This window comes from Kogia breviceps, chromosome 8 (genome assembly GCF_026419965.1).
Source record: "Kogia breviceps isolate mKogBre1 chromosome 8, mKogBre1 haplotype 1, whole genome shotgun sequence".
NCBI lineage: Eukaryota > Metazoa > Chordata > Mammalia > Artiodactyla > Physeteridae > Kogia > Kogia breviceps.
In genome coordinates this window covers 40406239-40421786 of record NC_081317.1, presented here as the reverse complement: position 1 = coordinate 40421786, position 15548 = coordinate 40406239, and the positions used below count along the sequence as shown (strand labels likewise).

Below are 15548 nucleotides of genomic sequence, written 5' to 3'. Positions count from 1 at the left end.
AATTATCCCATTTAATCCTCACAATAATCTTATGAAACAGATACCATGATAAATCCCATTTTATAGATAAGGAAATTGGTGCTTAGAGAAGTAAAAAGCCCAGGTCACATTTCAGGGGTTCCCATACCTTTCCTTTATAGCTCATCCACAGTCTTCAGTTAAGAACTGCTGCTCTACGGAGAACCTATGCAGAAGTCATAGTATTCTCTGGAAATGGTTTAGTCAAGTGAAAAATGGAATGTTAGAGAGTTAGCTCCAAACAGAAGAAAAGATATCCCTTAGGACTCTGAACAGGTTTTGTTTTTGCATGAAGTAGTAGAAACTTCAATATATCTTTGGGACAGACTGTTCCTTTTTCTGGAATGCTCATTCTCCCCTTAAATGGGTCATATTTCCCTAGAATGAGAGAAGGAACAAAATTACCCTAGATAAGAATGTAAAAAGTTTAAGTTACAGGCAGAGTTGCATTTCAGCAGACTATGTATTCTGCTCAAAAGTTTTTTTCTTTTCCCTAAACATAGATTTAGAGAGTGCTATGTCTTGTTGGTTTAAGCCAGGGTTCATGAGAGATGAGAAGCTGAGACCCAAAGACCACAGAACTGACAGGCAGGCCTGATCCTCACACTGGAGGAAGGACAGCAACGAACAGACTGGGCTGTTGGCAGTGAAATGAGAACTGAACAGATTCAAGATATTTAGAAGACTCAATTTATAGGACTTTGTGGTTCATTGGATATGTGTAATGAGGAAGAGGACAGAGTCAAGGATGACTGCTAAATTTCTAGCTTACCCAACTGAATACATTGAAATGTCATGTAAAGTACACTGGAAAACTATATTTTCTTCCCCATGAAGGGAGCAGGGAGGAGGAATAGTGGGGAGATAAGTAAGGGAATTCATCTATAAGACAACCTAATAAAGATGTCAATGGTTAGATATATGAATCCAGAGCTCAAATGTCAAATCCGGTATTAAGGATTAAATCTAGGAGTTGTCAGAGTTAAACTGCAGTCATGGAAAAAGACAAGGTGAGAGGTCACCCAGGACAGAGTATGGAAGATACGAGGGCATAGGCTAGAGCCCTGAGTAATTCCCATAGGTAAGGAAATGATAGTGTAATATAAGCTAGCAAAGACAAAGAACAAGCAATCAGAGAAGAAAAAACAAGGTGAGTATAATTTCACAAAGGCAAAGGGGGAAATATTTCAAGATGGAGGGAGTGGTGAACTATGGTGGATGCAGCTGAGGTGTGACAGAGAGAGCAGTAGTGAACTTCTTAAGAGCTTTGAAGTGAACGGTACAGCCAAGACCCAGAAACCAGACTGGAGAGGAGAAGAGAACAAATGAAAGGATAGGAAACAGAATCAAATATAGTAAACTTTTCCAAGAAGTTTGGCTATAAAGGGGAGAAGTGAGAGAGAGAAGTATAAAGTTGAAGGAGAATAATTTTAGAATGAGAGAAGTCTACGATTTTTTTTTTCTTTTTCTTTTTTTTTTTTTTTGCGGTACGCAGGCCTCTCACTGTTGTGGCCTCTCCCATTGCGCAGGCTCCGGATGCGCAGGCTCAGCAGCCATGGCTCACGGGCCTAGCTGCTCCGTGGCACGTGGGATCTTCCCAGACCAGGGCACGAACCCATGTCCCCTGCATCGGCAGGCAGACTCTCAACCACTGCGCCACCAGGGAAGCCCTAAGATGTTTAAAGAAAGAATCTAGGAGAAAAGGAAAAGCTGAAAATACAGGAAGAGAAAAAGACAAATGAGATAAAGCACATAAGTGCTTAGCACAGTACTGACTGAAGACAAATAATAAATGTTATTTACAGCTATAATAATGATTATTACCGTTATTATTTAGAATGAGTAACTCAAGGAAATTAAGAAAGCAATTCCATTTATAATACCATCTAAAATAATAAAATATCTGGGAATAAATTTAACCCAGGAGGTAAAAGACTAGTACACTAAAAATTATAAAATATTCTGAAAGAAATTTTAAAAGATTTAAATAAATGAAAAGATGCCCCATGCTCATGGATAGGAAAACTTAATATTGTCATGATGCCAATACTACACTAAGAGATCTACATAGTCAACACAATCCATATCAAAATTCCAATGGCCGGGACTTCCCTGGTGGTCCAGTGGTAAAGAATCCGCCTTCCAATGCAGGGGACTTGCATTCAATCCCTGGTCAGGGAACTAAGATCCCACATGCTGCAGGGCAACTAAGCCCACGCGCCACAACTACTGAGCTTGAGTGCCTCAATGAGAGAGCCTGTGTGCTGCATACTACAGAGCCCATGCACCCTGGAGCCCATGTGCCACAACTAGAGAGAGAAAACTAGAGAGAAGCCCACATACCACAACTAGAGAGAAGCCATTGTGCCACAACAGAGAGCCTGCACCACAACGAAAGATCCTGCATGCCTCAACTAAGACCAGATGCAGCCAAAAAAATAAAGAAAATAAATAAATTTTTAAAAAGTGGATCTACAGAGGAAAAGCCAAGAACAGATCATCATAAAAGGAATAATTTGAAAATAAAAATTTGTTGAGTGCTGCTGTTAAAAAAAAAAAAAAAAAGAACCTTGCATTAAACACAATTAAAGCATTAAAAAAAAATTCCAATGGCCTTTTTTACAAAAATGGAAAAGCTGACCCTTAAATTCATGTGGAATTTCAAGAGTCCTCAAATAGCCAAAACAATCCTGATAAAGTGCAAAGTTGGAGGACTTACTTCCCAAAATCTACTGCAAAGCTACTGTAATCAAAACAATGTGTACTTGCACAAGGATAGACATATAGACAAATGGAATAGAACTGAAAGTTTAGAAATAAATCCATAAATCTATAGCCAATTGGTTTTTGACAAGGGTACCAAGTCCATTCTACAGGGAAAGAATAGTCTTTTCAATAGATGGTGCTGGAACAACTGGATTTCCACATGCAAAAGAATGAAGATGGACCCCTACCTCACACCATATACAAAACTGAACTCAAAATGGACCAGGAACCTAAATATAAGAGCTAAAACCATAAAATTCCAGAAGAAAACATAGGGGTAAATCCTTATGACCTTAGATTTGGCAACGGATTCTTAGATATGATACTAAAAGCACAAGCAACAAAAGGAAAAATAGATAAATTGGAACTCCATAAAAAATGTAAAACTTTGGTGCATCAAAGAATATTATCAAGAAAATGTAAAGGGCTTCCCTGGTGGCGCAGTGGTTGAGAATCTGCGTGCCAATGCAGGGGACATGGGTTCAAGCCCTGGTCTGGGAAGATCCCACATGCCGTGGAGCAACTGGGCCTGTAAGCCACAACTACTGAGCCTGCGCATCTGGAGCCTGTGCTCCGCAACAAGAGAGGCCACGAGAGTGAGACGCCCGTGCACTACGATGAAGAGTGGCCCCCGCTCGCCGCAACTAGAGAAAGCCCTTGCACAGAAACAAAGACCTAACACAGCCAAAAATAAATAAATAAATAAATAATGTTTTTAAAAAGAAAATGTAAAGATAATCTACAGAATGGAAAAAAATATTTGGAAGTCATGTATCTGATAAAGTTTAATGTCCAGAATACATAATGAATTCCCACAACTCAACAACAAAGAGACAACCCAGTTAAAAAGTAGACAAAGAACTTGAAAAGACATTTCTCCAAAGAAGATATACAAATGGGCAATAAGCACATGAAAAGGTGTTCAGTACCATTAGTCATTATGGAAATGAAAATCAAAACCACAATGAGATTCTACTTCACATGTACTTGGATGACTATAATAAAAAAGAAACAGAAAATGACAAGTGTTGATGAAGATGCAGAGAAATCAGACCCCTCATACATTGCTGGTGGGAATGTAAAATGGTGCTGCCACTATCAGAAACAGTTGGTGGTTCCTCAAAAAGCTAAGGATAGAATTAGCATATGACCCAGCAATTCCACACCTAGGTATTTCAATTCCAAATTGAAAGCAGGTACTTGAACAGTTACTTCTATACCAATGTTTATCACAACCAAAACGTGTTTATCAATAGCCAAAACGTGGAAACAAACCAAGTGCCTATCAGATAAATGCAGAAACAAACTGTTGTGTATGCATGCAATGGAATATTACCCAGCCATAAGAAGGAATGAAGTTCTGATATATACTACAACATGGCTGAACCTTGAAAACATGATGCTAAAGGAAAAAAGCCAGATACAGGACAAATATTGTATGATTTCACTTTTATGAAATATCTAGAATAGGCAAATTCATAGAGAAGTAGATTAGGGTTACCAGGGACTTGGGGGGAAGAGGGGAAAGGGAATTATTGCTTAATGGTTACCAAGTGTCTATTAAGGGTGATGAAAAAGTTTTGGAAAAAGATAGTGGTGATGGTTGCACAACACCGAATGTAATTAATGGCACTGAGCTATATGCTTAAACAAAGTTAAAATCGTCAATTTCATGTTATATTATTTTATAAAAATTAATAATGTAATATACCAAAACTCACTGTATGCTTTACATGGGTGAACTGTATGATATGTGAAGTATATCTCAATAAAGCTGATTAAAAAAAAAAAGAATCAGTAATTTGGCTTAAATGCTCTTTTAAGTTCCCTTCCATCACTAAATTGTCATTTTTTTTTTTAAGGTCTGAGAATATATTATTTTCCAAAATTTAAAATCTAGGAAATCTCCAATTATGTTCCAAACCTTGGGTCTGGCTTAACATTTGAACAGAACAGAGCCTGGTACACAGAGCTAGATAAGTGTTTGTTGTTGTTATTATGATCATTATCATCCTTCTCTTCTTCAAAAGAGCGCTACTGAGGCAAGTATGATAAGGCCATCTTAGATAAGAATAAACAGACACAGAGAGGGTAAGTGATTTTCTCAGTAAATGATCTAGCCAGGACCTGAGAGAGTTGGGATTGAATACATGCAAGCCTGGCTCGAGAGCCCAGGCTGACACCACTAGTTCCTCCCCAGCCCAATCCATTCTATAGAACGGCTGGGCATAGAGGTCTGATCACTTTTCTGCACACTATGAATGAAATGGTACCATTTTACCTTGTACTTTTTTCTATGCTGCCACATGGACAATGCATGTCAACGCACTTTGAAAGTGGCAAATTCTATTCAAATGTTAGATATTTTTTTAGAAAGTCAGCTTTATAAATGTGTGTTTTTGACAGCCTCAACTGAAGTTAAGATCCTAGTTACAGAAATTATCACGGCACTTTCTTTTGGGAAATCAAAGCCTTCAAGACAGTACTCAGAATTCAATAAATAGTTTTTACTGTGTAGATCAACAAAGTTTAAAGTGAATGAGGACAGCAGCCAAGGACAGGCCAAGGTGAGATACCTCACAAGCCAACTGAATCAAGACCTTGGTTACATTAGCTCTGAGTCATTGAACATTTCATATTATGCTTAGCAAGAAAGTATGACAATATTACTTTGATTTTTTGTTGATCCCGCTTAATTTCTGCATCCAGTTGCTTCCTTTTCTCATTTTCTTCTTGAAGTCTTTTTTGCAGCTGTACCTTTTGATGTTTCATGTGATCTACATTCTGCTCTAGTTCATTAGCACGTTTCTCATTTTGGATCGACAGTGATGCCAATTTCTTACCATTTTGTTGCTTCTTCTGTAAGACCTGGGATCATATGGATTATTTCAAAATGAAAAACTGCACCTCTCATATCCCTCCAGTAAACTTAAACTTTTCATTTAATGACGCAGGTAGGCATTTTTGCCTAGATTTTAATTTATTCTTGATAGTTTCACAACTGCTTTCTACATTTCTACTTTTACAATCAGGCAAATATCATAATTTTCACCAGATATAAAGAATAATGAGACTTCCTGGTGCTGACAGCCAAACAGAACAAAAGTGACATCGTTGCTTTTTTTATTGTTTTAATTTTAAAATAGTTTATGTACATAATAAAAATTAAAACAATACAAAACTAAACTTATATTTAAAAAGACTCTTCCCTCAGATGCCTAATCTACTTGTCCTGTTTCCTGAAACAAAATTACCAATTTCTTAAATATTCCTTGAGAAATAATTTATATGCCCATAAGTAACTTTATATTCTAGGTAGACTATTCTCCACCTCCCCTTTTTTTCTGTTTAATGTATCTTAGAGGTGTTTTCTCATAGATTTGTTCTTTCTATATGACTGTATAGTATCCACTGTGCTCATCTTTAATATCCAGTTGCAACCTAAATCATTATTCCCTGAGTTAAGATGATCAGAAATGATACCATTTTCCCTGAGAGTGACCAACCATTGTAATTACTATTTTAATTACCTTAAATAAGGCTTTTCCTCTCTAGATAAAGTTATCCATAGCATTAAAATTTTTTGAAGAGTTTACTAATATAAAATACCAGTGTTTCAATTTAATCCTGATCAAACAACCAAACATATATTAGATTTGTATGCTGTACTTTAGCATTGCACTAAGTACCTCTTACGTGACATAAAAAAGTTAAGGTGAGGTCATTTGTAAGTTATGCAGACTACAATTAATTATTTCCTTTATCTTGGCGATAAATTGTTGACATAAACACATTTTGTTTTAATTAAACTAAGTATTCACAGAGGCATTGTAGCTTAGAGCAGCGCTACTCAAAATGTGGTCTGTGGACCAGTACCACTCACAGACTGTTGTCAGCCTACACCATGAAGCACATTATTAGATTCAGCTGATGATGTTTTCATGCAAGACTTTGTTGATGAGAGAAGCTGTGCTCCCATTTACCTTTATCTCACTGCAGACCAATAATGAACAATCTGCAGATGGACTACTTTGAGTACTACTAGCTTGGAGGCCACAGGACTCTGCAGTTTCCCATGCCTGGATTTGGACTCTGGCTTTGTCACTTATTTTTGACAGTATTGCAATACTGGAGCAAAACATGTTAATACTAGAATTTTAGTGTCTTTTCCACATGATATTGAAAATATCAGTATAAGTACTGATAATCTATCTTATTTAAAAGTGAGATAGGTTGTCATTTGCACTTATTCCACAGATGCTCAAACGTGCACCTCTGTTAGCATTAAACAGAGCATATAATGCAGCATATAATGCTATATATATATCTAAAGACAAAGAATACAGATTTTACATTTTTGTTAATTAAAACAAATTTTTTAAGTTTTAAAAACTAAAATAACTTCATTATACCAATAAAACCACTAGTATTTCAATATGTTAAAATGGTATGAAATGTTAGAGTACTGAAAACCATTATTATCATCACAATTATGTGACTAACTCATTTTACCTTTGTAAACCTTAGCTTCCTCATTTGTAAGAATGTAAAAATACCCACTTCAAAGGATTAAATAATGATTAAATAATACATATAAAACATCTAGTATGTATATAGCACTTGGTAGATACTTAACTATCACACTTCTTCTCATCCCCACCACCATCCTTATCATCTTTAGCATCCCCATCCCCATCAGTTGTGCATGCACATGGCAAAGGCACAGAAATCTCTAAAACTACATGGGACACTTCTTTCAGTCCTCCATCTATGAGATGTTTCTTTTGAATTTAAGTTCTTTCCTTTTCTCATCAGTACCCTCAGCAGAAAAAGATACACAACAAGAAACATGGAAAACAAAAAGAACATGATAATTCAAACCCTGTAAATAATCTTTCATTTAATCTTTTAATCACAACCATAAAAATAATCTTTGCTAAATCCACACACAAGGCTTAAGCTATAGATTTATATGGTAAATATAATAATCTCCTTAGAAAAATAATAATTTTGCTATTTCAAGAAAACTGGAAAAAACACAAACACGTGAAGACTAAACAGTGTGCTGCTAAACAGCCAATGGGTCAACAAAGAAATCAAAGGGGAATCAAAAAATACCTTGACACAAATGAAAATAGAACCACAACTGTCCAAAATCTATGGGACACAAAAAAAGCAGTTTTAAGAGGGAAGTGTACAGTGATACAGGCCTTCCTCAAGAAACAAGAAAAATCTCAAATAAACAATCTAACATTACACCTAAAGGAACTAGAAAAAGAAGAACAAGCAAAGCCCAAAGTTAGAAGAAGAAAGGAAATAATAAAGGTCAGAGAAGAAATAAATGAAATAGAGGCTGAAAAAATAATAGAAAAGATCAGTGATACTAAGAGCTGGTTTTTTTTAAAAGATAAATAAAATTGACAATTTAGCTAGACTCAGAAAGAAAAAAAGAGAGGGCTCAAATGAATAAAATCAGAAATGAAAGAGAAGTCACTACTGATACCACAGAAATACAAAGGAACATAAAAGAGTATGATCAGGGGCTTCCCTGGTGGCACAGTGGTTAAGAATCTGCCTGCCAATGCACGGGACACGGATTCGAGCCCTGCTCTGGGAAGATCCCACATGCCACGGAGCAACTAAACCCATGTGCCACAACTACTGAGCCTGAGCTCTAGAGCCTGCGAGCTACAACTACTGAGCCCACGTGCCACACCTACTGAAGCCCGCGCGCCTAGAGCCCGTGCTCCGCAACAAGAGAAGCCACCGCAATGAGAAACCTGCACACCACAATGAAGAGTAGCCCCCACTCACTGCAACTAGAGAAAGCCCATGCGCAGCAATGAAGACCCAACGCAGCAAAAAAAAAAAAAAAGTATGATCAACAATTATATACCAAAAAATTGAATAACCTAGAAGAAATGGATAAATTCCTAGATACATAGTCTTCCAAGAGTGAATCATAAAGAAATAGAAAATCTGAATAGACAGATTGCCAGTACAAGATTGGTTCTTATTAATATTGAGTATAAGAATTACAATCAACTTTTTTGCATGTGTGTTATGTGAAATACATCAATTTTCATCTTAAAAAAAAAAAAAAAGAATTACAATCAGAACTGAAGGTAGGATAACCTTTCTGCCCGCGGACACCGCCGAGTAAGCATCATTGAAGTCTCCTCCCTCTACTGCTGTCGTGTCTAAGTCAGTCTCCCAAAGAGCCCGAACAGCTGCAGAAGCTCCTCATCAGATGTCTGAGCTTTGAAACAACCGATGCGAGTCTGAGGAGCCACTGAGCAGCAGGGACGCTCACAGACTGTGTGGTAACGAGGGGTCCAAACACCAGGTGCTCCAGAGGCTTCAGGTTTGTCACGTATGCCACTGTGGAGGAGGTGGATGCGGCCATGGATGCGAGGCCACACAAGGTGGTTGGAAGAGTTGGGGAACCAAAGAGGGCCGTCTCAAGAGAAGATTCTCCAAGACCTGGTGCCCACTTAACCGTGAAAAGGATTTTTGTTGGTGGCATTAAAGAAGACACTGAAGAACATCACCTAAGAGATTATTTTGAACAGTGTGGGAAAACTGAAGTGACTGAAATCATGACTGACTGAGGCAGTGGCAAAAACAGAGGCTTTGCTTTAGTAACCTTTGATGACCATGACTCCGCAGACAAGACTGTCATTCAGAAATACCACACTGTGAATGGCCACAACTGTGAAATAAGGAAAGCCCTACCTAAGCAACAGATGGCTGGTGCTTCATCCAGCCAAAGAGGTCAAAGTGGTTCTGGAAACTTTGGTGGTCGTCATGGAGGGGGTTTTGGAGGGAATGACACCTCTGGTCATGGAGGGAACTTCAGTGGTCGAGATGCCTTTGGTGGCAGCCATGGTGGTGGAGGATATGGTGGCAGTAATGGATTTGGTAATGACAGAAGCCATTTTGGAGGTGGCAGAAGCTACAATGATTTTGGCAATTACAACAATCAATCTTCAAATTTTGGACCCATGAAAGGAGGAAACTTTGGAGGCAGAAGTTCTGGCCCCTATGGTGGTGGAGGCCAATACTTTGCCAAACCATGAAACCAAGGTGTCTATGGTAGTTCCAGCAGCAGCAGTAGCTATGGCAGTGGCAGAAGGTTTTAATTACTGCCAGGAAACAAAGCTTAGCAGGAGAGGAGAGCCAGGGAAGTGACAGGGAAGCTACAGGTTACAAGAGATTTGTGAACTCGGCCAAGCACAGTGGTGGCAGGGCCTAGCTGCTACAAAGAAGACATGTTTTAGACAATACTCATGTGTATGGGCAAAAAAAACTCAAGGGCCGTCTTTGTGACTAATTGTATAACAGGTTATTTTAGTTTCTGTTCTGCGGAAAGTGTAAAGCATTCCAACAAAGGGTTTTAATGTAGATTTTTTTTTTTTTGCACTCATGCTGTTGATTGCTAAATGTACTAGTCTGATCATGATGCTGAATAAATGTGTCTTAAAAAAAAAAAGGACTGAAGGTAGGATATAAACCTATGAAATTATAAATAAATTTCATAATAATCATAAAGGAAAGCTCTTAATTGTTTTGTTCTACTAATGTTTTGTTAAAATGAGTACTTTGGGGCTTCCCTGGTGGCGCAGTGGTTGAGAGTCCGCCTGCCGATTCAGGGGACGTGGGTTCATGCCCCAGTCTGGGAAGATCCCACATGCCGCAGAGCGGCTGGGCCCGTGAGCCATGGCCGCTGAGCCTGCCCGCCCAGAGCCTGTGCTCCACAATGGGAGAGGCCATGACAGTGAGAGGCCCGCATACCACAAAAAAAAAAAAAAAGAGTACTTTGTTAGACGTTGCAGCCTTAATTTAACGGTCAAGAAATTTTAGAAAATTGATCGCAAGACTCTCTGGGGTGAATTGCTAAGGGAAAATATGTATTCTGAAGGAAAGTGCAAAGTGTCAAGTCACGTTATTTTAACTTGGTGTTGACTTGAGAGGCTACTAAAGTAAAAAAAAATTTTTAATGGCGATGTGCAGATGTTGAGATGACATTAAAAACCCTAGAAGAAGGGACTTTTTTGCTCTGTTCACTTCTGCATCCCCACCTAGAATAGGACCTGGCACACAGGAGGTGTGTGGTGAACACTTATCTTGTTGAAAGAAAATAACTGTGGCACAGTTTCAAAAATAGATAACTAATGCTCTGACTAGGTTAACTACAATTCCATTCTATGTACAGTGGAAACAATATGAAAGCAATAGATTATGAATCAGGGACTTCCCTGGTGATGCAGTGGTTGAGAATCCATACTGCAGTGCTGGGGACGCTGGTTCGATCCCTGATCAGGGAACTAAGGAACCCACATGCCATAGGGCAACTAACCCTGCATGCCACAACTACAGAACCCATGCACTCTGGAGCCCTCACACCACAACTACTGAGCCTGCACATTCTGGAGCCCACCTGCCACCATACACCACAACTAATGAGCCCGTGCGCTGGAGAGAAGCCTGCGCCCCACAGTGAAGAGCCCGCATGCCACAACAAAAGATCCCGTGTGCCGCAACTAAGACCCGACACAGCGAAAGATAAATAAATAAATAAATAAATAATTTTATAAAATAGATTATGAATCAAAAGAACTGGAAAAGGCATTTTAGTAAATTCATTCTAAGCAAACTAACAAAGCACTCTGACTATACCCAAAGCATCTGGGAATGGCTTCATACACAAAACCTCTCTATAATGGAATATTTCTCAAAGAATAGAATTTTTAAACTGTAGCTATATTTGAGGTTATAGCAAAGTCCAGCATTAGGAAATTAAGAATAAGATGTAGTACTCAAAGTTATTAACCTTTCTTAAGCCAATCAGTTATGATTTCAGAAAACTGTCTGAAACAGTTATCGTATTTGTTGAGTGTCAAGAAAGTGCTATATACATACCAGATGTTTTATATATATTATTTAATCATTAGTTAATCTTTTATCCTTCAGAAAAGGACACTATTTTCTGTGGTTACCTTTATTTCTCACCATGTGGTTTTTGATAAAAAGATTAAAATAATATACTTCCCGAATGAAGAAATATACTACCCAGACTAAAATTATGTAAGCCCACCAGCATACTGGAAAAGAAAACTTGCCATCCAGTTCCTCCCACTAGTAAAAACTGAATCCTATTTCTTTCCTAACTAGGTACAAGAATCCTCAAAATCAGGAAACCTTAAATAAGATTTCTCAATTATATTTTTTAAATTACCTGGACTCTTAGCTTTGCAGCATCCATCTTTTTACGAAATTCCTTCTGTAATTTTACCTTCAAAGCAACATCAGAAAGATCTTTGTTTTCCAGTTCCTCTAGCTGCTTTTGCATTTCAGTTAATTCCACTTTCGCCTGTTCTGCTTCATGTTCAAGTTTTGTTACTTTCAGAGAATATTGTTTGCTCACAGACTTGACATCATTACCTTCATAGTAATAATAATAGTAATAACAATTATAAAGTATGTTTAAAAACCAAGTAAAACACCAAAAACATAAAATTTCCCTACTCTTAAAAAGCTGGGCAGTAACTATTTAAGGCATAGCATTAAAAATCCAGCTGTCCCTCCCATCCCCATCAAATACAACTTGCCACCTGTCCTTTTAATAATTAGTTCTTTAATGATCGTCCCCATCTGGTGCCATTCTATCTTCTCCCTGGTTCATCTTTTGCTGTGAATTTGCAGTTTACCTTTGCTGGCATCAAACTTCAGTTAAAAGGTATTTGGGGTGACTCATTGGCCTCTTGCTTACTACACTTTGTCTTCCTACCACCTGTAATCTGTCTCCGAATTCTTTTCTTTTGCTATTATGAAAATTTTTCAACATATCAAAAGTAGAGAAATAATATAATGAAAGTCCATCACCCAGATTCAAGAGTTATCAAGATTTTCCCACAGCTACTTCTCATCTATACCTTTTTTCTTCTTTAATTTACTTAAAAACTTTAAAGCAATCCCAGATATAATGTCATCACCTATGTATACTTCAATAAGCATCTAAACAGAATATGGAAATAACCAAAAAGTCATTATCACACCTAACAATGCTAATACCCACCAGTTCCTATTCAGACTTCCCCAACTGTCTCAAAATGTCTTTTACAATTAGTCTATTTTAATCACAATCCAAACAAGGTCACAGTACATCTTACTGTTATGTTTCTTAGGAATCCTTTAATATAGAGCTGGCCCCCTCTCCTTTTTCATTTCATTAGAACTTGTTAAAGATAAATTTTTTTAATGCTTTTCTTATGAATATTTAGAACATAGATGAAAATAGAATATAGATATTTATATATCTCTTTTCATTCTAAGCCCAGCTACTGACCCTAAAAATTTGGTTCTGATTTATTCTAAATAGTCAACTGTCCTGAACCAGACTGGCAAACTAGTGGCAGTGGGAAGTAAGAGTCTAGAGGTCATGGGGTGAATAATCACCAGGACAGGTTGTTATACTGGTATACCATAAAGCTCTTAATTTTTTAATAAAGGGAGTTATTGAACTAAATGCACTGTAAGTTGTCTTCTGGCTCTACAATTCTATGATTTCAACTAACTTCAAAATACATATGACAACAATGTTGTAATGAATCTGTGACCCCATAAATTGTTTAACACGCCAATATTTTATGAACCACTAAGAAAAAAATATACAATACCAATTACACCATGACAAAATGCTAAAATGCCACTGATTTTTAAGATGCATCCTGATTTCAGAGATATTAAATGTGAAAAAAGTGTGTATTTAAATTGATGAAATACAGTATAACTGTCATTGTTATTAATTTTGGCTGAAGTAGCTACTGTTTGGGGAAGTCTTCAGTGAGAGGACTTTGAAAAGTAAGTACACATTGACCCTTTTGCTAATCACTATTTCTAAGGGCCTTTAGGAAAGCTCCAAACTGCCCTTGGTTCTAATGAACAAGAAGAGGACCTCCTCTGTTTGAGTTCAAGTATCCTCTATTTTAAGGCAACCAGGATGGGTATACCAGGCTACACAAGTGCGCTTGTTTAGTTAGATATCCCATGGTGGGATAACCTACATGAAAGAAAATCGTTTATTTCAGAGTGGTAAATATCCTCAATTTCTACACTCACTACCCTAAAATCATGGGGATGGAGAAGCTATTTAAACCCCTAAGCCATTCCCTAGATACTCCTAAGAGAGGTTTACTGGCATTGATCCTGCCTATGAGGAAGGAGAATGGTCAAAATCAAACATCTAGGATAACTGGAGCTGGGACGATGCAGAGCCCATACACCACTAGGAACGAGAAAGGAAAACACTTTGGAGCAGCTAGAGCAGAGGAAGTTGAGAAAGGAGGACTGACAGCCAGAAAGCAAGCTTGCAGGAGAGAGGAGGGAGAGGCCAGGCAGATTTCTCCTTGCTGGCAGAGGATTTGGGACCCACAATTCGTGTAGTTTGAGTGTGATTATAGTCTTGGGCTTGAAGAAGAGGAGGATGGTATTTCCTTCAGTTTCCCCAAATGTGACCAGAGTTGTTTTGCATTGAAATTGGGGGAAATGAAAGGCTAGTGTGTCTTATTCCTTCAATTCTTTACTGAATTTCAGAGTAGTCAAGGCTTACACTTTGAGTGTATTAGTGAGGGGAACCCAAAAAGCTTGAGATTTGCATTTTAGGGCAAGCCTAATGGAGTCGGAGGGTGAGGACAGGATGTGGTACATATGCCCAGCCTGGTAGATTAAGGGGAGGAGATGAAAGCCTGGCTCACTCAAGAGGACAGCTCTCAAGGACAAATCCTTCTATCTTCAGAAAAACAAAAATTAGCTACATTTAAAATATAAAGTTTATAATTAAGGGTAAATATGAACTACCCAAGAAAATAAAGACTAATAATTTAAAATAAGTATTTACTAAAAATGAACTAGGAAAACAACTGACTTATCCCAGATGCCTAGTATAATGTTTCTACAGAGTGGCAAAAAACATTAAGTGCCATAGAGTTTCAGCACAACACAGAGTTCACACTGGTTAGAAAAATTCATAGATGAAATCAAATATAACAAAGTTCTTTTGATAATTAACCTCCACATACTGGCTCTAGAGCACACTTTGTTAGAACGAATTCCAAGCTAATATGGATAGTCCTGAGCATCAAAAATTAAAGTAAATGTTACAACATCAGAAGCAACTTTAGAAGCTTTTCTTTCTCATATAAGCTGGTTCACAGGATACTATTACCTGTTTTAATTAATTCTTTAATCAGATCTTCCTTCATCTTGATGTTGATAGTAAGTTCCCTCATTTTTTGTTTAGCTTCAGTAAGTATGAGTTCTGAATTCCTTAATTTTTGCAAATTCAACTCTTGACTCTCCTGGAGACATTCAATCTTTAAATCTTTAAAATAAAAGAAACAAAACAGAAATAAAACTATCTGCTCAGAAATTTTTTTTTTTTTTTTTTTTTTTGTGGTACGTGGGCCTCTCACTGCTGTGGCCTCTCCCGCTGTGGAGCACAGGCTCCGGACACGCAGGCTCAGCAGCCATGGCTCACGGGCCCAGCCACTCCGCGGCACGTGGGATCTTCCCGAACCGGGGCACGAACCCATGACCCCTGCATCGGCAGGCGGACTCCCAACCACTGCGCCACCAGGGAAGCCCTGCTCAGAAATATTTGACAGAAGAAGAGTTAAAAAAAAAAAAAAGGCAGACACACAAGCAGTGTAGAGGTAACAGAGGAAGGGACAGACAGAAAGGGAGAAAAAAAAAAAGGAAAAAAT

The 15548-nt window shown here is 37.9% G+C and overlaps 1 protein-coding gene and 1 pseudogene across 11 annotated transcripts in view; one reads left to right on the top strand and one right to left on the bottom strand.

Moving 5' to 3' along the window:
- The window catches only part of KIF27 (kinesin family member 27), a 93255-nt gene that overhangs the window by 37958 nt on the left and 39749 nt on the right, over positions 1–15548 (bottom strand). For all 11 annotated transcript variants that reach the window (XM_067041266.1, XM_059072284.2, XM_067041269.1 and 8 more), the window contains 3 exons: positions 15011–15166; positions 12023–12228; positions 5455–5652 (listed from right to left, as the gene is read on the bottom strand). In XM_067041266.1, the coding sequence (XP_066897367.1) occupies positions 5455–5652; positions 12023–12228; positions 15011–15166 (560 nt within the window). The remainder of the gene's footprint in view (positions 1–5454; positions 5653–12022; positions 12229–15010; positions 15167–15548) is intronic.
- Positions 6791–10107, top strand: LOC131761479 (heterogeneous nuclear ribonucleoprotein A1-like; annotated as a pseudogene).